This window comes from Zerene cesonia, chromosome 8 (genome assembly GCF_012273895.1).
Source record: "Zerene cesonia ecotype Mississippi chromosome 8, Zerene_cesonia_1.1, whole genome shotgun sequence".
NCBI lineage: Eukaryota > Metazoa > Arthropoda > Insecta > Lepidoptera > Pieridae > Zerene > Zerene cesonia.
In genome coordinates this window covers 212,469-238,331 of record NC_052109.1, presented here as the reverse complement: position 1 = coordinate 238,331, position 25,863 = coordinate 212,469, and the positions used below count along the sequence as shown (strand labels likewise).

Sequence of the window (25,863 nt, the reverse complement as noted above, 5' to 3'; positions counted from 1 at the left end):
GGCGGGGGAGGGCGAGGCGTGCCCGCTGCTGAGCGCGCGCTCCGACCTGCCCGCGCTCGCCAAGTACCACACGCACGTCGTTACGTGAGTACTACTGATTACTTATCCATCAACAATGCTATTTTCGATATAGTGACATTTCATTCGGTATTGGCTTTTGTCTGTAGTTCACATTGTTACTTTCACTCGTGAACAGACTGGGCACTTATATACTTTATATATGGATTTTATTAATGCAACAGCATTAAATAAACTTTATTTGTGAATATAATTTTTTTTAGAATATCCGTAATGATTAGTCCCACATGTTGTCGAAATATATAATGAAATGAGTGAATTGCATGTGACACAGGCAAGTGGCGCACAACTGCGGCGACGCGACGCTGCGCGCGCAGGTGCTGGAGGGCGCGGCGGCGCTGGCCGACCTGCTGCTGGCCGCCGCCGAGCCGCTCGCTGCGCACGCGCCGCGCCTCTACGAGACGCTGCGCCGCGACCTCATACAGCCCTACGGTAGGGACGAAGTGGCATACACGCACAGTTGCGATATTGCTAATTGTAGCTGCAAATTTATACTAAATGATAAAGTCGATAGTTACTGTATGTATTTATTATTTTTTTTCAAAACTGGAAAAAAGATACTAATTTACAATTGAGTTACTACCTACTTATAAACTCAATTAATTCTGTATTGTTTGAGCTTTCTCATTACATATGAAGATGATTAATGAGTAATAATTCAAAGGTGTAATGAAAAAGACACATATTTTAAAACAAGCTTCAAAGTTAAATTAAATGTATGTGAAATGTAATTCCTCTTCCAGTGACGGAGGGCCAGCTGGAGCGCGCGGCCGCGCTGGCGGAGAAGTTCCTGGATCTGGAGCTGCTGGTGGACATGTGCGTGCGCGCGAACAACCTCGACCGCCTGCACGCCTACCTCGACAAGTACGAGCGGGAGGTAGGATCTATAGGCGCAACTAATACTTTCTTAAAAAAAAATTAAATAAATCCTAGAATTATTGTGATGATATAATTATTTATTTATTTGCAAAAAAGTACATAACAGCCATGTATACTTTTAATGTAAAATAATAAAAAAATATAATAGTTTAAAAAAACTATAAAACACGCTTTAACAAAAATCATATTTTGCAAATTGAAAACTGGAATAATTTTATCAAATTAGTGTATTGTCATCGGTCCTCAATAAATCTACAAAGTTTGAACGAAATCTGGCCGTTTAAAGTGGGTCAAAATCGCGCCCAAAGAAGTCAGTTACAAACAAACAAACAAACATACAAACAAACAAACAAACAAACATACAGGTGAAGTTAATAAAAGCGTGTTAAGAAGAAGAAATACAGAGACTAGAATAGATGTTTCATTTAGAAATATCGAAAATGTATAAGAAATCTTCTGCATTTTAAATACGTGTTCATGGCGTAATCTGTAAGGCAAGAAGGGACTTCAAAAGTAGATCACCAATAACGGTATGAATGAGCCACCTTTTTGCTAAAAAGTCGTCTATTGTTTGATATTGGATCTAACCCGTCGCATGGCGCAGGGCATCGCGGAGACGGCGTTCGCGCTGCTGGCGTCGGGCGGCGGCTTGCGGCGCGCGCTGCTGCTGCGCGCGGTGGGCGCGCGCCGGCCCGCCGCGCTGGCGCGCTGGCTGCGCGCCGCGCCCGAGCCCGCGCGCCGCGCGCTGCTCGCGCTGCACCAGCTGGCGCGCGCGCCGCACGCGCCCGCCGCGCACGCGCTGCTGCTGCTCGCGCGCCACGAGCGCGACTCCGTCGACCGGATGGCGGTACCCACTGCTATATTACATTCCGATATTATATGTTATAGTTCATTTTATATTGAGTATTTTTAGTTTTAATAAATCTCTGCTTGTCAGCCGCGTAACCATAAAGTTATCTTCAAGAAAAAAAAAAGTAAATAAAAGAAATAAAAGAAAAGTATAGTGAAATCGAACCTATAGTTGTTTGACCTAACGTGCGTTTTGCAAGCGCCCTTTACAGCATGATGGCTTGCGTGCTCGCGTGTACTCAATGAGTTTCTTGCAGACGATGGCGTCGCTAAGCAAGCTGTGCCTGTGCGCGGAGGAGGCGGCGGAGGAGGCGGAGGCGGAGGGCGACGCGTGGCGCGAGGCGGAGGAGCTGCTGGCGCTGGCGGCGCACCACCGCGCGCTGCCCGCGCCGCTGCAGCACGCCGCCGCCGCAAGACACGCGCCGCAAGACCTCGTGCAGGTCGCTACTTTAACACTTTTAGCTCTCGCACCTTTTTTGAACAATTGGATTGATTAGAAAACGCCCTTTAATAGTACCATTTATTAAAATTGAGTATAAATTATACAAAAATATATACATAAATAAAAGATTTAATGACCAAATTCAATTTAAAATCTATTTTCAGATGTATCTTGACAGCGACATCAAGTCGCTAACGGAGTACGACTACAAGAAGGCGCTCGATCTCACAGATTTTGTGGAAGAGCCTGAAGTGCGCGACCATTTGCGGCTCAAGGTATGCTTCGTTTTTCAATAATTTCTGATTCTGGGAAATATTTCATGAAATTGATTCGTATACAACACTTTTTTTATAGATCAGTATCAGATTGCATATAAGAACGATACATTCAATCGACCAGTCAGACCCTGTATGACATTATAAATCGAACGTGGATTAATTGACTCCTGAACATATTCTTAAAAGCAATTGAATAAAAACATTATAAATGTACAGATCTGGAGCGCGGCCATCCTGTGCGAGGAGTGGGGCGGCGGCGCGGGCGAGGAGCCGCAGCTCTGCGTGCAGGCCAAGACGTTCTACCGCCTGCTCGAGCTGCTCAACGTTATGGGTCACTATCTCTTTATCAGCAGTTGCTATAATATGGCCTATGCCATTATGAGACTTAGATGCATACGTTTAGGTTTTATTTTTGCTCAGTGATACAGACGATACAGATATAACACCTGGTAATAATAAGATTTTGATCTCAGTTCTACAAAATACTTAAACTAAGGTGAAGTCGAGGCTACTTTACATTAATGCCTGAAAGGTAATATCCGTAACACTGGTCAGTAACTCTTGGTATTCACATCTGCGAGTGGCGCAATTAGTTAACTGATCTCTGCTCGTTTGCCAATTTTAAACCAGGTTCAGACATAGAAGTACTCCTACCACCGCTGGAGCAGCTGCTGTCCCTGCCCGAACTGCAAGAGTTTGCCCGTGACGCTCGGAAACACTACCTACTCAAGTACACGTACGCCTGCCTCACGGACGACCAGCAAGACCAGGAGCAGGACCACGACCAGGACCAGGACATGTAGACCGTAGACCGTTATGTGGAAAGTGTTTAGGCCGATGAAGGCAATTGTATATGACCAACTTGGAGAGGATGTGTAAAGGATGGGCATATAATATTAAGTAGATTATAATGGATGATAAAAAAAGATGATTGAGCAAGTGAATGTGAAGTGAATTTTTTATATTTCAATTTTAGTGTTTAAATCTAATATTTTTGTACGAAATTAAATAATTTTTGTAAAATAAATGAAAAAAATACACAAAAGAAATGTATATATATTTAATTACATTTTTGTTTGAGCCAAGAAAACAAAAGATACAGATGTCTTTCCTTACCTGTGCATGGAAAATTTAATCAGTAATTGGTTAGAATTAAAATTGGGAAGCTTTACTAAAAGCACATTGTATCCATTTGATGGGTTGTATTTGATGTTATGGCAACAATTCAATACCAATGTTCTTAGGTACAAGGTGCGTAAAATAATCATATTAAAATAACATTATTTTAGGTCTTTAGACTAGACGGCTTGAAGTGATTTTTTTTAATAAATATTATTAAGTATGTTTTGCTTCGTTACTTACTGAATATATGGTGAATTTAGACAATGGCCATCAAGTGACTCCCAATTGATCCTATTTTAAAAATGCGATGGACATTATGTTCCTAGTCCAACTCTGTTTCCTATATTTTATAAATTGCTTTCTCTTTCACTAATATCCACAACTTAGTATAATATGGATAAATTTAGTGATTTTTGTCCTGAGAAATTTAGTGCCACTTTACAAGAATGATGAACTGTTATGTTACTAATTATAATAATAAAAATAATATAGGAATTGTACTAGAAAGATAAAAAACTCACCATTCGATAATTTTCAGTCAGACTGATTTAATGTAAGTGTATGGTAGAGGAAAACTTAGTTTTGTATCGAGTTATTTTAATGTTCTAATGTTGAGAAATATTTCTAGGTTAAAATAAAATAATGATTTCCAGAAAATTGTTTTATTTATACCATTCAAAGGTTATTTTATACACTTTTCTTATTTTCGAATAACATTAATGAATACGGTTAAAACAGCTCTTTATTGCAATTTTAGTTTTGTCTATTTTATTATACACAACAAATCTTTGTTTTTTAACATAATACATATGTATATGTTGTTAATACTTTATTTATATATATCATAAAAAAAATAATTTTCATCTAAGATTTTTTAAGAAAAAAAAAGAAAACAGTTCATGGAAAGGAAGTCATAATATCCTTAGAATCAGTCCTTACCCATTAACTAATTGCCGCCAATGATCGTTAGGTTTGGCGCCAATTTTCAAGTGAACTGTCATTGTCAGTCGGTGTAAAGCGGCGCCGCGCAGCGCACGCGTAGTACGCGGCTAATAAAACTGTTTACATTCCATACATTCGACATATTTCGCCAGTCGCGTATAGAACATTTACCAATAATAACTTAAAAGTTGCTTTTATAAATGTGACTTGTAATTTTTATGTGGGTTCTACTACCGACAGAGGAATAATATTTCTGCTGGACGAAAATCTGTGAGTATCACTGGGATTTTAAGTTTTGTTTTCATAGGAAAAATTATTTTTGTAAAGGAGCGACTTGTTGGATGTTGATTTTTAAGACTTTATTTTGTAATAATTTTATTTAAACATTCAAACAAAATCGTCGTACGTATTAAAATAATTATATCAATTGCTATATATTTAAATAATACTTAAGTAATGTAAGAAAAAATAATAAAATAAATAATGAAAATTCAAAAAATAATAAAAACTGTTGAGAAAATAACAAATCTATTTAGTTTTTTTTTTTATTTTATAACTGAAAACATTCTTCTTTGTTAGGTATAATAACAATTTCATTCAAAATAAGTTATTTACTTCGAAATGCTAAGTTGTACCACAGATAACATAATACTATACTAATGGTCGTACTTACTCGTAAAGGTTGGACGATGATATTTTAACTTGTACCTAAGAGTTTAAGTAAAATCTAGCTTTCAAGGCATTTCACTGTAGCTATCGAGCGATGTCAGTTTTCCCCATGTTCCACCCCTTCGCACACTCTTTTTACGGTAAAAAGTATTCTACAACCAACTCAAAAGATCAAAAATCTCTTAATCCACTTAAATTACTTATTGGAAGTCAGACTGCTCGTTGGTTAAGTGTGGTTCAAGTAAATATAAAATACCTTAGCATCGTATGAATAAGTGAAATGAATATAAGTAAGGTGGATCAACTGACATAGATTTACACGTTTTTTATTGCTAAAAACAAAAAAAAAGTTTATATTACCAAATTTATTCTAAACCTATGCTGCCTACAATTCGGTTAGCTTAGGCTGTAGTTAAATAAAAGATTGGTTAATCACGTGCCTACTTCTAAAACGTTAAGCTTCTCGTCACATTTTAACTATAATTCGTATTCAAATGAAACTTTATGAGGAGTCGTTTCTATTAATTCTAAATACCTATTCATGGGTATAAAAAATACGTAACTTACAAGCTTTCCGTTTGAGGTATAGTGAGGTGGAATATCTTTAGTATTTAAATTATTGGGACCACTCCTTAAACAGATAAAACCTTAAAAATAGCCACATAGTTGTAGACTTTACACTTCGTGAAAGAATTTTCAAAATGTTTTGAGTTTAACCATTATTTACAGATATACACACAATCAAACATTTTATATAATTATTATATGTTTAGTTTGATTAGGATATATAGTTTTGCATTAAAATAAGAATAAGAACCTTGACAATGTCGCATATAAACAAACAAGAGACGCTTTCTGCCAATGTTTCAGCTAGCTTAGCACAATTCCGTCACATTTAGAAGCAGTTGAGTTATTAGTACAAGGCTAAAGACTCTCCGCCGTCGAAGACCATCCAGCCACTCGGCTTCTCGACTTCAATAGCTTTTCAAGGGCCAATCAACATTGTAAACGTTTTTTCTCTAGCTCTTAATAATCTATTAAGACTGACTTTGAATATTTTTAACTGAGGCTTTTGGAAGGACGGGAGAAGTGACAGTGAAATGAGAAGATATCACAATTTTGTGATGTCTACGTTTATTTTAAAAGTTCGACAAGCTGGATTCTGGAAGGAATTAAACTGGTATATAACAGAATAGTAGATTTGTTATATTTCTTTAAATATATATCAAATTCACATTAGAATATGCACGCCTCTCAATTATATAAAAACAAATGTAATATCAAATTCAAGTCATTAAAATAATTGGTAGATATTAACCAGAAAATTTTAAAACAGTCTAAAGATAACGCATTGTTAATCTTTCACAGATTTCCTCAAAATTTATGAAACTAAGTTTGGCGTAGGTAACTGTGCTCTGGCTAACCTTTGTTACGCTCTGATAGTCACTGAGGACATTAATACCTTATTGATAAAAAAACCTTTAAATCCAGTTATATCATGTAAGATGTACCACAAATCTTTCTAAAATTACCTAAAAAGTACACATTTGTTTTTTTTATATAGATTCATTATGATCATCGTCAGCCGTTATTTGTTTCCACTTTATATGTATCTTAAAAAAGTAAAACAATAGAAATATTGTAATTATGCAATGTAAGTCACACAATACACATGTAAAAAGCTAGCGATAAATCTTTTAATTGCGAGTGATTTAATTCTTTCCCGGGCTAATTATCTCCAAGCGCCATTAAATTATTGATTTGTTTCATAATAAGCAGATTGTGTAATTATTTTGAACGCTGATTATACATAGGTAGAATAATAACAATTTAAAAAGTAATACTATGTATGGTTACAAAACCACATCACGTTTCCAATTGAGGTGAAAAACGTAAATTATTTATATGAATTTAGGGACTTGTAATTATTTCGATCACACTCTTTTGCTTCCTGTTAATAAAGCCAGTAGTTCACAGTTTCCTGAAGGACTGTTTAGTTATAAAAAATGTGTTTATGATTCTGTGTATACTTATAGGTAATATACATATCTGCTTTTGTTTATAATATTGGTAAATAATAAATCTTTTCTACAAAAAGATGCCCGACGTTGCTGTGGTCGCTCCACAGTATGGTACTACTATAGATTCTGAATCGCGACCAACTGACGTCAAAGAGTTATTGGTTAAAAAACAGAACATTCAAATTGAGAACCTGTTCGTTTTTAGGAAAATCGGTTAAAACATTTTCGTATGACGCCTATAGACCAAATGAGTGCACTTTTTAAATTCACAATTCAGTAACACAATATCACAAGGTATAATATATAAATACATAAGAAATAACAATTTCTATAATATTTAACAACAAACACCTACCTACGTTTTGACTCCGTAAACCCCAATCCTATTTTGAAGTCCATTCAATCCCACTCCCACGTAAGTCATAGTTTATTCTGTATATAATCCCAGTATTGTTCGCTTCTTATTTTTGGGAACAGTTACCAATCATTGTTTAATAATAAACCTACTTCAAACCACGTTTGTTTGTGTATGGATCATAATATATCGATCGGTTGAAACAACATTGCAAGAAAGCTCTTAAAACATAAGTGTAGGCTCTTACAATTAGTTTTTTTAACTCTAATCATTCGGTCGGAGGATTTTTTTATATTTTATTTGATACTTGTTTTGTTTTCAATAACATTCCTGGGTTTAATCGTCGTAAATTACATTTGGTGATGCCAAATACCTATATTGTATATTAAAATGTTATAAATCACTTGTTCAATAAATTGATATAATTTGGATATCAAACTGTATCGATAAGACGTAATATGCTTATTAATTACGCACAATCGTCATAGCTCATAACTCAAACACATTAACACTAACTGCTCCAATAAGGCGCTTGCCCTTGTATTGTGGTTGAACTGAATAGAATTAAATCGTTTGATTTAAGACATTAACTGTTCAACATTACAAACTTTGGTACCAGGTGCTTTCTTTTGGGTTTGATTTTGTTTTTCCTTCACTTAGAGTCTGATCAACCACACTTTATGATGATCAATCTAAGAGCCAGCTCTGGTAGAATTTACCTTCACCTTCATGAACTTCACCTTTTCATGTATTCCATAAGCTATCCAAGAAGTGATCATTTAGATATTCATCTCGACACAGGTGTATAACAACATAACATCTTTAAGTCCTTCTAAGTTGGTATAAAGTTGGTAATTTTACAGCAGCTCGCCTCCACTGCTCACTATGGTTACATTACACGTACGCAATACAACAATACTGATTAGCAAACAATGGAGGAAAAACGCGGCAGCACTAGGGACGCTTTCTCACGTCTATGTTGTTGCATGGTTGATTTATGACGAATCGACTTTTGATGACGAAAATTCATTAGGAACAAAGGAACACCGGCGAAGAGTCGCGCCTTAACAATGCCTGCGAGGAACCTTTTTAATGTCAACTTTTTACGACTGCTGTATTATAGAGGACATGCGTCATTGTATGTTTTTATAGCTTAAAATTGGTTGAAGGAACCCAATGTCGTTTATTGGGAAATTGAATTAGAAATCTTTGATGGTTTTATTGTTTTGATATAATGTACATGAAACATTGGTAATTAAGATGTATACATATAAATTGATAATTATGTAGTTGATCTGATGCCGGAGCATGCTTAATTTTTAGGCTACAAGAGATTTAGGCTACAAACGTGACCAACGTTTGGAGCCATCAACGTTACGACTAACCTTATCTACAGCTTTAAATGCTAGAGGAATTTATATCACTTTCATAGGCTTATACATTATTAAGATCTTTTAAAAGTAAATAAAACTTCTTATTGAATAAGAATAGTAAGGCGAGTGCTGCATCTACTTATCGTAACCGATACATTGTTATTCGTAGAATATTAATTACATATACATGTATTGTATGTATTTAGTGACATTGGCTTTAAATTCACGTGTCACGGTCATTTTGAATCGTTTTTTTTGTCTTTGTTTCTCTATACTAATTTATTTTTGTGATGGATGAAACGATTTTACGTGGATGGAAGAAAATTAGCTTGTGCAACCGATTATTGTTGAAATTTTTTTCCTTGAGATAGGAAAATTATTAGTTAAATAATATCAATGCTGTGATGCCCTATAATCAACCGACTTCAAAAAATGAGAAGATTATCACTTCGACATAATTTTTGTGTTTTAACTTCATACCTTTTTATTGAGTGACCCGTATTTATGACTATTTATGTATTTAAAATTGGTGCCAGGCGGTCTCATTTAAATTTGGCCTAGTTCTAATATTTTGGGGGCTGTTTAGTATTTTGTTTAAAATAATAATATCTCTCGTCTTCCTCTTCTACCAGTTTTGTAAGTAGAATTAAGCGAGTTTCAACAGTAGTACCACACTGGCTTAAACTATATAGAAGTGAAGAAAAATAAAATATACAGATGATAAATAATCATAGAAAAAATCGATTAATGATGAAATGACACTTGACCTTCCACACTACTTCATTCCGGCGCTTCTGAAATTGTAAGTGTTACATTAATATACATCTCGTGATTCCTGTAAGCAGGATATCCTCGTTTCCACGGAGATTGCAGCTTTTGCAATTGTCTCATTACCGCTAATGTCTAGCGTGACGAATGCAATTTATTAGAAGTCTCATTTGGTAATGAGGAACTGTAGGTGACAATAGATGACGCTTTTCCCGTGAATATATCAATCTGTCTTGATATAATTCAATAGCGGACACAATAAAGATGTTATAGAGAATTAGGAAGACGGAAGTACGTATGTTACCGGCAAAGCGAAGTAGAAACAAAAATTCTTCTGTAGGTACTTTTTAACAAAGTTATCTACGTAACGACTAATCTCTAAAATAATATCATATCCTCTATTAATACCGCAGTTAAACTAGTGGGTCTAATCACAAAGACGTAAAAAGATTTTTTATAAATTTAAAAAGCTTAGCTTCAACATAACAACAGAAACGATTTTTCCACCTGTGTCAAAGAGTACCAACTTTCAAATCGATTGCGTGATAGATATATTTAATAACCCAGCGCGATGCGCAGGCGCAGAGGTTGCACAGCGCGCCGCTTTGTATGGCCCTTCCGGCTCCGATCCAACGATACAAGCGCGTATCGCCATTCGCTATGTGCTAAATTACAGGAACTGCTTATTACTAACTCAAGTAGACGCTAGTGTAGTATTTCTTACAAATGTTTATTTTGGGTAGTGAGATAGGAAAGGGGAAGCCCTGGGTGGAAATTTTTAACCTCTTATATTTCGTAAGGTTCTTTTAAAATAAATCATGTTATTGGTTTTGTATCTTTCACTGCGTTACTTTGTACACATTTTATTGTCGCTAGTTTAAATATGATTTTTAAATTTAAAAGCTTCTTATTAATTGTATATAATATTTATTTCATAGTAGTTTTAAAATACTCTGGTGCGAAAGACGCTCGATTGGTTAATTATAGCGTGGGTTGGCGTTGCGCCGTTTCTGCCATTCAATGTTGCTAATTGGAATTAGTGTTTGTTTCATTGTTTAATTATTTTCATTTAAGATAAGTTGAAAAGTGGAAGAAAAGCAAAAATAATACTCAAGTGTTCACAATTATGACTTATATGTATAACAGTAATGAATTAAACAACTCTTCGGAAAATTAAGTTTATTACCAACATATGCTTTACAAAATTTTCTATCGAAGCGAACCTGCTACTTTCTTTGTTTCATGATCAGTTACGCAAGCTTTAACATACCTAAAACGTCTGAACATTATATCTTTATACCCACAGACGTAAAGTTGATCATCCGGAAATCGTGAACCGATATCTGTATTAACTTCAAAAGTCGATAAAAGCTAAAAGGCTAAAGTAGACAGAACTGGGTTGGCTGAGTACATGTAAACATTGAAAGCCAAGCACGTGGGTGCGGCATGAATGAGGCATTGTGTAGCACCTCACCGGCACGGACAGCCGGATGCTACCGGCTTGTATTGTTTGTCCCTTGGCGACTCTTAATAATAGAAATAATCAATAACTTCATTAGTCTGCTGTCCTATAAAAGCAATGTCTTTGAATGTCAGTTAATTCTCATATGCTTGCAATTAGGAGTGTCTCAAGCTGCGACGTTTAATGAAAAGCTATATACGATAGAACTCTATTTATAATTGAAATAGGATACTTTTTTCATTAAAACGAAATAAGGCCAAGTAGCAAGTTATGTCAGAAATTTATCAAACTTAATTAAACAGTCATTAAAAATGGAATTTTCCTTAAAACATTAAGTTATTCCTTCAATTTCCCTTCAAGCTTGAAGTATTAGATGTCAAGCGCTTTCAAGAAACTGTTTACGTAACCTAAATAAAAGGGTAATTTGCTGAGTGCCTAAGAAATGCCAAATTGAATTGCGTCTTTGCTCAAGGGAATGTGTAAAGTGGTAGAGGAATAAAATTGTTAGTTATATTGGAGATTTACATTAATTTAGTGTGTTATATATTGTCTTAGAAGAAACCATTGGACAACACATATTAGGAGGAACGCTGAGCGTGTGTTATTAATTGGAACAGTACTTAACGTGTATTTGGTTTTAATGTGCATTTATACGACAATTTACGAAATAGTCGTCGAAGTGACATTTATAAGCGCTTAAAACTACACGGAGGATTTTATTATTTTCGTATTCATATAGTCGATATATAAATTATTTAAACCGATAATCGATCGAATTAACTGTTAGGAATTACTATCCCAAGCATTATGGAAACAAATCGGTCCTTGGTAATTTAGAACAACTGTTATTAATAGTGACATAGGATTGGTCAATATTATACGTTTTCATTTCATTGGTAATGTATAAATATTGAATACAAGATAGATGGTAGAGTTGTAAGTTATTCACGGTTGACCTCAATTCGCGGCACCCGAGGGTGCCACCTGCCCTGCTAGCTGCTACACTTGGGGTGCCTGGGGTCGTTGAACTCGATTTCGATTCGACTTCACAGATGTCTTCAAATTAAATATGCACGATTACAATTTGCGGGCCTTAGTGAAATCAATTACTTCGCACTAGTTCTTTCGGAAGTGTGGGGAATACAAAATACGTATATACTGAAACAAGAAAGTTGTAAGCATCGAGACATTCTTATGTATTTATAAGATTCAGAATTTTAAAAATAAACGGCGACTTTTTCATACTACATTAAGCCATTGTGTAGTATTTTTGTATTTGAAATCATTAAATTCCTTTTCCTTCGCATTCGACGACATAGCTAAAGTCAACGCCAGGTATTATAATTAGTTCAAAAAAAACTAAAACACCTTCAATTTGTTAGAGCGCAAGAATTAGTTTTAACGGAATCACACGGGAGGCATCAGCTCCCAAATAAAAAAAGGATAACACGCAGAAAAACAATACTATTATAGAACCTCCACCTTTCTTTGAAGTCGATTGAATAACATATGTACATGTAATAGATGGTTGTACATTGACTAAATTGTTTAAAGAGCGCTCAAGTAAACAATAAGCTGAAAGTTATGCAAGTGCAATCAGCTAATGCAGTGCGGCAATAAGCTGATGTGAAACGGCGCGCTTATCTGTTTGACAAACCTGCTTTATCTGAGTTTAACGTGCGATATGCGAGGGATATAACTAAGTAGTTGGGAGTTTTATATTTCACTATCGTAAAAGGATATTTAAGAGGCTTAAAACTGTGCTTTATGTGTGTTTTTTCTTGATTAATGTGAGTTCCGAAAAAGTAGAAGGAAAAAATGACTTGAGCCCGCTTCGTAGTAGTAATAGGTAGGTTCACTCAAAAGTAACTCTTTCTTTTTGAGTCTTCTCTATTTGATTTATAATTCCTATGTAAATAAAATATTCTTCTGTAGCATTGAACTTAAGAAACAAGAAAATATTGGTTACGTAGTAATATCGCGTAATAATAAATGAAAACATGTAATACATTTTGTTTCCGATTAATTTGTCAGCAACAGACTTGAAACTATTAAACCAATTTCAACCGTCACCACAAATAGAGCAGTTGAAAATTGGACATAAATAATTCTTTCAGTGTGCTCTATATCGTGTAGACTGTAGAGTACCTGTACATTTGGCTCACTTGAAGCGCTCGAATTAAGTTAAGAGCTTTACGTTCTACTCAAACGTTTTGCTTGCTTTATATGCACTGAGACCTGAGCTTGTAAAGCGGATCTTAGAGATGTTTCTATTTATATTTCCGAAAGAGCTCTTTGCTTGAATGTAGAGCTAGATTTAATAAATTGCTTTCTAGTACTTGTGATACATTTACTATTATACACCAGTCCTGCGAATATAAGAAAAAGTTATTAAGAGTTTATGTTGATAATGCTAATAAATAATAATAAAACATTTATTTCTAACAAATAAAAGCAAAACCACACATAAAAGCGAAAAGATCATTAAAATAAATTAAAAAAATACACTTCAAAATACTAAAATTAGCCTAAAAATAAATAAATAAGTACTATGCGTCTGTTGTTAAAAGGAGGCTTCCCAGTATGAAACTGCAGTTACTTTGCGACTCGATAATATATTGTTATTATGCATTATGTAATGGTTTATTTTGAGGATAGGAACAATTAATTGAATGACATGAAACAGAGAAATATATTTTTTTTAATTCTCAGAGAAGTAAAATACTTCAGAATAAAAGGATGAACATGTGATATTAAGTTTGTGCAAATGTTCACATTTGTACCGGAACTAGACACGATAAGAATTATCATAGTACGATCTGAATTTTAAAGTATAACCGCTTGATACTCATCCAGCAAATATTACCTTAACGTTATCTAGTGTGCCCTGGTTGATAAGCAAAACGAATAGCTATACTTATCCAGGTATAAGGAACTAATTATAGCCAGTTATTATATAGTATTATAGCTAGTTATCCAGGTCAAATTTTGAATATATCAGCAAATTTCAATTGAGACGAACCGACTGCGCAGAAGATATTATAGAACAGAATTACATACCAATTGTGGATAAAAAAGTATACTCGCTATTCCATCACACTCAAATGAAGACTTCACATCTAGGACGAATGAAAAGCACATATCTTAATACACATATCTTAGCGTATATGATAAAAAAGCGACTAAATATACATGACGTAGTATTTACTAATCTGTGGTACAGCGTCTTATACATTATATATGTAATTCAAATAAATACACGAGCGTTGCTCGTTTTTCGTTCGTTTTCCATTCCATTAAAATTAAAGTCACGTGCATAGGGCCTGTGTTAGTGGGTTGTGATCCTACGAAACGTTAGCCAAGTGTAGGGTAACCCTAACGGACGAGGTCAGCCGAGTTAACCGAGTTTAGGTAATGTTAATTAGGTAAATTTACATGTACACGCGCGTATTGTGTGTTGCTCTGATATGCAGGCTTTTAATTTTACTTGGATTAATTAAAAAAAAACTGCTTTTAATGAGTGCTCAAAATAAAATATGTTATATTTACTTCGAGTGCAAAATCGTGGGTAAAATTTCTATAGACTAAATCGCGTCAATATGATGTAAGCTCATACAAGCATTATTTAAAATGAAATATTTATTTTTATTGATGTTCATGTACATTATATTCGATAGTTGACCTCGATCTAAGTACCCAAATCCATTATTATTCCCGTATCTATGAGTTCAATGCGTAAAACTTTTACGAGCTGTCAGCGGCGCTCCAAGTGGATTTATGAGATGTTAACTACATAGAGAAGTGCTTTCGGCACTTTCGGCCAAGGTTCCACAAAAATATTTCCCACAACGCGTGTGTATTAGATCATACCCGCCGTGAAAATAAACTATTTCAGTTATTGTTTTGTGGTTCCATACAAATGATGCAAACATTTGGTGCGGACCGGGTTTTACGTAATAGTGGTATAGGAATCTATGCGATTATCTATCTAAACTCTAAAGAAATATTTGTTACTCAAATTGATGTCCCTGTTTGCAAACATATAAGGTGAATGAATTCATAAAATTGAGTAATGATTATTGATGAGGGGTTACGCTTTGGAAAAATATAAGTACCTATTTAAACAAAATCCTTGTTTGTTACAAAATGCTTGGAGTTTGATTAGGGGTCCTTCATTTATTTAATTTTCTCTATAAAAAACAAACTGTGACTTCGCAAAATCTAATCTTAAAAAAGCACCGGAAAATTAAGCTTTCCAGTTTGTCTATTTCTAAGTTTCTAATAACTGATAGTCTTTATTATGATTTGATAACACAACGTTTTACAGCCTATAAGTGAACTATTAAGGCTTAGAAAATTGAGCATAGTGCACAGTAAAGGCACTCGGTATAGATATCTGATAGACATTCGCTACGTGTCGCGATGCAGCCGGTGCACCGTGATCCGATTGCTAATGTCCCTTAACTGTCCTCATGGAAACGTAACGACTGTTATTGCATTGCTCTCTAGAATTCATATGTATGCTGTTTTCTCTTGGAACCTTTTAGAAGAACTTTTGAATGGGCTATTGAATTGACAGGAGGGCATTGCATAAAATTAATGAAGGTTGTGCGTGAATAATAATTCTACTGAAATATTTAGGAATTAATAAAAAACACCGTTAAAGAAGGCACGAAATAACAAAATATAAGTTGATAATATCTTATAATCTGAATGTAGAAGACACCAATTTTTGTCATTTTGTATGAAATTTATAAAGTTGTTAGTCACATTATATTGAAATTATATGTAATGAGCTGTAGAATTTGAACAAAATATAACTACGTTACCAATAACTCACGACATTTGATGCAATAACATTGATGAAGATTCGCATCAGGTGCAATGTTTATGAGAATGAATGAGCGGAGCACGGTCAATGGGTGAGTCAGAACTATTAGCATTCAATGTAATAACTGAATTAAACGCTACACAATTGTTGCGCCTATTGATTGAGTTAGCACTGTCTCATAACAGTCATAACTAAACTAAACTTTGTTTGTAGAGAATTCGCGTTAATGCAGATTGATGTTCACGTATTATAATGATACTAACATGCACCATTCATATTTTATGGTGGAAATGCATGTATGATAAATGAAAGCGTTCTTGAAAAGTTCTTATAAAAGTGCTAATTTATTAGTGTCTTATTAACGTAGTTGATTGCTATTTTATAAAGTATCCGCTTCAGTTTTTCATTAAAAATATTACCTGACGACCCTGCATATGTTTATAATAAGCATAAGTATTTCTTTTCATATTTAAATGCTATTTAAGAAGTGGATTTTGCTTAAATGATTAAACCGCGATTCATACGACGCTTGCTGACTGACATTTCGAATATTTCACAGAAATTAGTAATGTTTTAGATTCGTTTAAACTGTTTTAAAATGTGCCGTACTTAACCTGATAAATTGTTTGGAAGGTACTTGTTATCAAGGACATAAATGTATTGGAAAAGAAATCACGATCGACAATTGGCAGCGTGGGCTCGCGTTACGTTTACTGAGTTACACTTGATAGATTCCTCGAGGTTGAACGCAATATGATACCCAACAGCACCTATTTATTGAAAAAACGAATAAACAACGATCTGACATTAGCTATTTGTACCTTTACTTACTTTGTTTAAATTGAAATCTTTAAGATGACTAACTGTGTTCCTTAACACATGTTTCACGTACTTTTATAGCCGGGGCTAAAATGTTCTATTTTAATATTGTTCAAAGCTTTTCAAAGATACGTGTTGTATATGTTAAAATTGTTCTTAATGATATTCGAGATACTAGTAGAAAAATTGAGTAGTTTTTATATTAATTAAAATTAAATTTGGTTGAAGGAATTTAGCTACAGTGCTTTCTCCAATACCTTCAATGTGTTGCTTAACTCGAATCGCACAAGGATTTAGATTAAAAAGCACTCGTGTTAATCTCGACGTTATAGCTATGCCTATCATTCAGATCTGCTCAGTTTCTGCGTCAACCTTAATTGTTGGATTGTAGGAATTTCAAGGTGCCTATCAAAAAATTGAAAAGCCATAATATAGTTTCCTCCACGTTAACAAAATCGTAATTGCAGGGCCGTGCCACATCAGCAGCGGAGTGCGATGGTATGCGCGGGATGCGCGCGGGGCTGCTCCGGGCCGTGCTGGCCCTGCTCGCGGGCGCCAGCGCTGACGTCATCTTCAGAGTGCCCACTGTTGTGGTAGGTTCTGGTTGGATAAGTGGCTTTTATAGAACTTCAGGTTTATGGGGATATTCGTTTTTTGTAGCGAACACTAAAATTATTCTCGAGTAAAATTTATATTCTATCGAAGAAGCTTTAGCTGTTTCAAATAACCTTTCCTACGAGAATGAAAAAAAAAAGGAATGCTTTGCGAGAAAAGATTTATAAAGTTGTTTCTGCTATTGTGATGCTATATAGTATCAGGCAATAACAATAAGCGCTTAGGATAGCATTCGTTTTGAAATGAGAGATACATTTCAATTTAAATTATATGTCATTGCAATACTCAAGTATTATTATTATTATTTTAAATTCGATTCTGAATTTGTTTGTATAAAAATGAGTTTGGAATGAAAGAGGCTTTATTACAATCAATTTTGTTTTTGCTTGAGCAAGATTTGGGTCACGTTCTTACCGACGCAGTTTATAGTTACCACAAAGGATCAATGGCATTGTGAGAATATCATGACGTCACAACTCACTTCCGAGTTAAATATGTGTCTGTCTGTCTCAAATTATATGAAGGACATACCTAAGCTAATTAGTTTCTTTTTGCGGAATGTTTTAAATTTCGAACAAAATAAAGGAGTACACAGTTTCTGATTTGTGTTTCAACAGTTACTTAATTAGCTCAGCGAGCTAAACAGTGAGGACTGTTTGGGAAAGGTAATCCTTTCGGCATGCATTTGCGCCATTTCTCTTGATTAGAATTATCATGTACAAATCAAGTTAGTCGAAAACCTTCTATATCCTCAACGTTAGCCAGCCATTTGTAACGGATTTTACGATTTTATTTGAAGTAAAATCAATTTATTTAAGGGTCAGGGAAAGAGATGGATTGTAATATTTTACTTGTCCAAGACAAAAACGCACAAAAAACGACATCTCTTGCATATCTCAGAACATATCTGACAGACTGATAAAATTTCCCAGAATACAAATAATTTTCATAAAGCTATTTTAAGCAGCAAAAAGTATTCAATTTGTCTTTAAAATTTATTAAAGACTATGCTATTTAATATGTTTGCTATCAAGTACTATTACAGTAATGTACTATATATAAAGTACTATGTACTATATAATACTTCGATAGTAATTAGTTTTTAAACCAATACAATTCCCTACTTCAAATATGTCTCTTATCATACCTTTCTACTGTAGAATTTCAGAAAGTTGCGTTATAATATACTACTTGCTACTGCCTACAGGTACATCCCATATCAGTAGCCAAGCGAGTGGGCATCGAGTCGAACAGCAGCAGAGGCAACGAGTCGGAGGCCTGGAGCGAGGCGGAGGTGGACGTCAGCTACGAGGAGTACTTCGTGGAGCACGACGTGTCCACCGCGGACGCGAAGAGGGCCGCCGCGGCGCTCAAGCTTGATGATAGTGAGTAGCAGCGCAGTTCTTTGGAAGCCGTTTTTATTGGAGTTAAATACGTTGAAGAACTAAAGACTTTTAACGGATTTAAATGCGATTTATTCATTATATTATTTAAGCCCGACGCTTCAAACACTTTCCAGCGAGCGTGGTCACGACGAGTCTCTGCGTAATAACTCGCGTTAAAATGGGTTAAATAATCTTAAATTTTACATTATTAAATACGTTGATTAAATAGCAATTGGTTTCGACACCTCATTACTCAGAATATTGTTTTCCTGTTTTAGTACAGAATACTGTTACTATTAAGAATACCTGCTTACATAATATATTAATACTATTCAGATGAAATAAATTTTCACCTATCCTCCGTTAAAATTTGAACCGTATGACGGGAGGACCGTAAATTAAATACCTTCATATACTTCTTTATAATTTCAACAATGTAATTTTAACTGCATAGAATAAAAAGAGTACAGTTTTAATAGCCATTGAAAAAAATACATCTGACGCGTAAAATCTTCCCCATTCTATGCATCAAAAAAATAAAAGTTTACAAAAAAATCCTCATTACATTTAGGAAACTGAAGTGAGCATAGCGCGAAGAGTGTATTGTATGAACCAGTTCAGTTCGCATCGTTAGAATAACTTCATATTTTCATACATTTCGCGATGTACACGCGTGACTCACTCCGTATTGTGGTGTAATTGTAATTTTAATTAAAGCTCGCAAGCACTCCAGCATTCATTACATGTCAAGGATGATTCAGGAGGATTTGCTTGTGGTATATTCTGTAATTGGAGATTTAGAGTGGATTTGAATTGGGATTTGCGTAATTGTGTTACTTTCTGCTTTAAATGTGGATGGTCTGTGAAGGTTTAAAATATGACTATATACATATTGGGGGTATTTATGGATGAGAGGATTAAGAATTATTATCAATAAAATAGTATATCACCAAACACTATGTTATTATGACTTAAATCTTGGATTTTCAGTTGAGTATCAAGTTAATAACTCAAATACTTACTACCATTTGAGGCTCATACATATGTCTATACATATATACTCTACTCAAAGATTTCTTGCGAATAAAAAATAATAACATTTCGAACAAATGACAGACTTCAAAGTCTATCCATGGAATAATTTCCATGAACCGCTTAAATAAATTGCAAAGCGCCCTTTAAAAATATAAATTTTAATAACAGTATGAGCAAGAGGCTAATTGGTCAATTCGCGTGGACATCGCTCGAGACAATTAGCTGAGTCGTTAACGCAAGAAGTGACTATGAGGCGGTGTGAGTTGATATTAATAGCCTAACCAATATTATATAAAAAGGTTTCAAGACATTTTTAGATTAAAAATTGACCATTTTTGATTATCTTAAAGATAGTAACAGATCTAGTATATGTATGTATATATAGATACTAGCAGACCCGGCAAACGCTGTTCTGCCTTACTCTTATCCTTTAGGGGTATGAAAAATAGATGTGAGCCGATTCTCATACATACCCAATATGCACACAAAATTTCATAAGAATCGGTCCAGCCGTTTCGGAGGAGTTTGGCAACGAAAACTGTGACACGAGAATTTTATATATTAGATAGATCTAGGGCTAGATCGTTAAAACTTGAGACTTTAATAGTTAATATGTGATATCTGTTTGTGAGCTTGTTTGAAGACATCATCTCTGGAACGTTTAATATTATTTTAATAATTCTTTCATGGATATTACGCAGTCATCATCTATACCATCTATTTTCTAGGCCAACTTGAAAACATTTGAAATAGGAAAAATGTTATTCTTTCACCATTTTATTTATACGCAAATGTTGAATAAAACTTTACTGAAGTTACAAAGGAAATGACTGGTGACTATTGTCAGTCATTAAATGCAATTTAATTCAATTTTATATTGTGATATAATGTACATGCATTTGAACAAATTTTCTATGACACTAATTTATATAACAATGGCGACTGCGCTGGATAACTCAACTACTCGTATTGCGTATAGCGTAGAACGTTGTGAGATTTCAATCTAAAGTTTATTTTTACGAAGAAGGAACACAGAATTATATTTTACGTATTGTAAATATGTAATATCATCGTTCTAAGTGTTCTCTGATAACAAAAACTATTGTTCAAAAATGCAAATCATTTGGATGATTGGCTTCAAAAAATAAGGCGATTAATTATTATCGTTTTGCTAATATAGATTTAGAAGAGGAAATCGTTAAACTAGCGCAAAGTAGCTCAAGCAATTAACCCCTTATAAGCAAGGTCAGAAGGAAGGTCAAATAATAATTTTCAACCATAAAGTTACAGGGCAAGATCTAATTAAGATTAACCAGTCACCCTCACTTTGAGTATGATTCATTTTTACACAATCACCACTCAGGTGAGGTTCTTTGAGGTGAGTTTGAGGCTTATCAACTTATAAAATTTGCTTTTCACGAGCTATATAGAAATAATGAATCTGATACAGAAGCATTTAATGATTTTTTTCAAGTATTATTTTCCTTAATCATGTCTGATTTTATTTTGTGACAGGGATTTTTTAAGCTTGAAAGTCAATACGAATTCCTACTAATATTATAAATCTGTATGTCTGTCTATCTGACTGTTCATCGGTCTATTCCTTACGCCTCAATCACCTAATGGCTTTAGAGAAAATATCTAAAAACAAACTAACTAACTAAAATCTCACCAGAATAGGGGTCTGTCTGTTTTTTCATAAAAATACTTTCAGTTAATGTAAAGCATTTTCAGTTTGAATTTATATAAATTACACCGTATCAATTTTCATGCAGGAGTTTATATGAGCAATCGATAATACAGAGACTTTGAATAACCGCTTGTTATAATAGACACTTAGAAGCGATTTCAAGACCATGCTATTATATCGCATATATGACAACCCTAGGTGCCGCCCAAGCCTTCCACAATGCCTGTTATACGCCTGTAATGTCGCACAAGGCCATGACTCTCGTTTGAAGTGTCACCGTTATTGTGTTGACGATCTACAGGTATGATAAAAGCCTACAGCTAATGGTATTTTTCATCAAGTTTTCAAAAGAGAAAACGTTTATGTTTTTTTTGACTCACAGTAGAAATATCACTTATAGGAATACGTCAAAATTTTACAGGAATAAACGTATTGTAAAACATGCTTATGTAAGCACATGTAGCAAGATACAACTAACAATACAACTTATATATTAGATATATTATTTGGCAACTGATGTTATACTCTGGAGTGGGACAAATGCGCGCCTCATTTTTCTGTATATTGAAACCAATATTTACCATTTATTTGAAGCCTTTATCTATAATTATGTTAAGTATCTAGGTCACAGCAGAGGGTGGATTGTTACGAGGGTAGTGTGATTTCATGTTATGACATCACCCGAACGATGAGCCAAGGGGATAACGTGACACATATATCTGAAATTCGTAATCAAATTAAACAAATCAAACTATTGTTCTGTAAACAAATATGTAGGTAAAAGAATTACATATGTTATTTGATGATAGTTCATGATTGTAGTTTTATAATCAAAATACGTTAGGTATCTATAAAGCTGAGATGTTAAAATTATAAACTATAACGAAAATTACATTTTTCATGCACTGAAAACGCAATTACCATAACCGGGGCCAAGTTTCATGCGGAGTAACTTCATTAATAAAGCAGTGCAGCTAATATTCAAATATGATTCAATTTCAAAGTTTCTTTTAGTTAGAAAGTGTTTCAGAACCGTATTTTTTTCGAATACAGCTTAATTTCTTTATGTCATAATCGGTAATGGAGCTGGTGGGTCGTCTGATGGTAAGCGCTACCACCGCCCATTAATATTTGGAGAGGCAAAAGGTCGATTGTCGACTTTAGATTGGAAAGGGATTAAGAAAGGATTGACGAGAGAAAGAAAGGAAAAAATTGGGAAGAGTGAAAAGGATATGGGCCTCCATTAATTTATCACACATATACATCTTGTTTTAGATCAGCCCTATGATTGTTATAAGATAAAATATTTTTTTTCACACTGTACATACTTACGCGACAATAATTGCATTGTAATATACTTATTTAATATAACGACATTATTAATTAATACTAAATTATTCAGTTGACAATTGCATTTCCAATCTAGTCTAATTATAGGAAAGAGAAAAAAAGAAAAATTTAAGTTTAATCGCGCAATTCATCATAAAATGTACATAATTAACATCTATTAACCTTCAAAAGAAAGCCTCATTGCTAATTGTAATTGATATGAAAACTAATTATTCGCTTCTTCCCGTGTCTCAATTCATTAATTCAATAAGCAATTACACTGAATGGCCAGGGCCTATAGGCGAGGTTGGAGGCGTGGTGCTAAGGTCGAGGATTTGTATGAAGAAGTGATGTCCTTCATCTTAGTGGACAAGAGTCTTTAAGTCACACCAGTAATTATAGAGTGCACTAGATTCAAAGTTTAACAGAAAATACCAAATTTCATGAAAATTTTACCTATATTGCTGGTAATAACGGAAAGGAAATATATCCATCCACCTTCGTTTGTTATATGCGTCGTTAAATTATTGTCGCGCTCTGCGTACCGTAGTTATGAAGTCGCACAATGCGCCGTTGGTTGACAAATGCACGGACACGCCCCCTGCGACCTTGGGAACCATAATTGGGAGGGAAACCTTATAATTTTCGGTGCGAGTGTCAGGGCTGTGCAAATTGTTGCGAAGTCAATCCTTTTCTAAACCGCTATTTCATCATTGGCAGACCGGAAAATTGATGTCTTTAATAAATAACCATTCACAATGCCTAATGATAAATTAGTAACAGAAGTGAGGTCTGCAATTGCTGCTTGTTATAAAAAACAATTGTTAAAAGAATAATCAAAGATTAAAGTGGTTATTGTCACTCATCTTTCAATTAAGTCAGATATTGTAAAATTTTAAAGAGGTATACGGTTATGTATAATGTTGGTTGGTTTTGGCTTCCTGCGGCTCGTGTTACTTTTATTTCCGTACCACAAGGGTGAAATTTTGCGACTTAATAATAAATAAAATCATATACGAGCTACATTTGTTATTGAAATGAAAACATCACACGTTACTTTCGTTATAAATGTTGGTAAAAGTTTCACCTACACTAATAACATATACTATTCATACAAGTAAAGGTTTGATTAATTGTAAGTTTATCTGGAATGGATAACTAAAAACGGCTTAACTGATTTTGTATAGTTTATTATTGTTTTAATTTTTATATCTCTACAACCCTGGGAGAATACACTCACTATTATGATAATTCTAATCATATGAATATAAAACTGAATACATTCATACATAAAAATACATATACGTTATAACACATTCATACATAAAAATACATTTACGTAACTTTCTATTGTAAGCACAATATATCGATTCAGTCTACTCCGCCACCCACGCAAATATTTTCGCAGACATTTGGCTGGAGACAATTGTTTATTCCAAGGGAAGTGTGTTAAAGCGGTGGCTAGTGTGACAAGTGTAGAGTACCTACGTTTAAACGTCCACTCTTGTTAGTGCTTGTAGTTTCACCTGGGAGACCTTGGCGCGAAGTCGCCGTTAGGCACGCTCGGGATCTTCTAGTAATTGCACTATTTCTGTGCCCGCACTAAACCTCAACCTTCATTTAGGAGGGTTAAGTTGCGCCCCTTAGCGGCTTAGAGACGTCCACTTCAACAACTAGGAATTTAGCTTCGCTTTTTCGGTGCGAAAAGACTGAACTTTTGTAAGGTTGTATTATACGTATAGACTAAACGCTAAAGCTGAAGAGTTTGTTTGTTAGAACGCGTTAATCTCAGGAATTATAGTTTAAATTTGGAATATTATTTTTGTGTTGAATATTTCATCATCTATTGAAAAATGCTGTAGGGTTATATAACATCATGTAAGTACGACGTAGGTGACCTGCGGGGCATAGTTAGTTAAAGAGTACAGGTAAGACTAATTTAGCATGTTGAGCTATTTATTGTAGACTATACGCTCAATCCGGCTTCGCTCGGATATTGATTCCTGTTTTATGGAAAGGAAGGAAGCATTTAATCGGCATAAAAAAGTATGCTATCACCCAAATCGTCTTATACCCTGTCTGTATACCAAATTGTATCAAAATCCGTTCGGTAGTTGCAGTGTGGTTGACGGACAAACATCCAAAGAAACAAACTTTCACATTTATTAATATTATAAATGTGAAAGTTTGTTTGCGATTACCATTCTGCACGCAGTTACTTTGGCATTGCTTTCCGACAGAAAAATTGTTCCTAAAGCATCCACCAGGTATCTATAAAGCCAACATCGCTGCGATGTAAGACCATAAAAAGATAGACGGACAGAAGTACTCCAACATTTATAGATTTGTTGGTACCATTAGTCACGGTATCGTTACAATTTTTTATAAAATTCCTCAAGGACTTAAAAAGCGGAGTCTCGCGGTCACGGCCGAATGGAACCTGCCATTTTTTCTTCAAATAAACTTTTTGCGTTGTCTTTTATGTTTTGTAACGTTTTTTAATATTAAATGTAAAGCATACATCGTTAGCAACAAATTTGTATGTAGATTTATAATATCATTACTTTTTCGTAAGATATAATGAATACTCAAAGCTAAATAAATACAGTAGGCTAAATAATCTTCACGAGTACAAAAGTTATCTCTACACTTACTTAGCCTCTTGCAAAAGCGCAAATATATTAAAAATGTTAAAAAAACATGCTTACAGTATCATCTACCATAGTAAATAGACCAGTTCTACAGCGTTTATGGTGTTTATTAATTCAATTATTTTCTTAATAAGTGAATGTACAATAGAAATACACCTAATACTAATACTGATTCAGTCTTTTGCTCATTTTGTGTGGGAGTCGAGCACGCTTCGGCACGAATTGGGCCAGCTCGCACCGGGGAAGTACCACACCCCCACAGAAAACCGG

General features: G+C 34.5%; 2 protein-coding genes across 2 annotated transcripts in view; both read left to right on the top strand.

Annotated features, from left to right (window-relative positions):
* Positions 1-3,841, top strand: part of LOC119828686 (nuclear pore complex protein Nup133) — an 11,020-nt gene extending 7,179 nt beyond the window's left edge. The window contains exons 16-23 of the mRNA XM_038350926.1: positions 3-84; positions 353-510; positions 822-955; positions 1,562-1,804; positions 2,064-2,246; positions 2,413-2,523; positions 2,743-2,857; positions 3,157-3,841. Coding sequence (XP_038206854.1) covers positions 3-84; positions 353-510; positions 822-955; positions 1,562-1,804; positions 2,064-2,246; positions 2,413-2,523; positions 2,743-2,857; positions 3,157-3,329 — 1,199 coding nt within the window. The 3' untranslated portion in view covers positions 3,330-3,841. The remainder of the gene's footprint in view (positions 1-2; positions 85-352; positions 511-821; positions 956-1,561; positions 1,805-2,063; positions 2,247-2,412; positions 2,524-2,742; positions 2,858-3,156) is intronic.
* An 825-nt stretch (positions 3,842-4,666) lies between these two features.
* The window catches only part of LOC119828801, a 26,018-nt gene continuing 4,821 nt past the window's right edge, over positions 4,667-25,863 (top strand). The window contains exons 1-3 of the mRNA XM_038351064.1: positions 4,667-4,860; positions 17,356-17,481; positions 18,711-18,888. Coding sequence (XP_038206992.1) covers positions 17,389-17,481; positions 18,711-18,888 — 271 coding nt within the window. The 5' untranslated portion in view covers positions 4,667-4,860; positions 17,356-17,388. The remainder of the gene's footprint in view (positions 4,861-17,355; positions 17,482-18,710; positions 18,889-25,863) is intronic.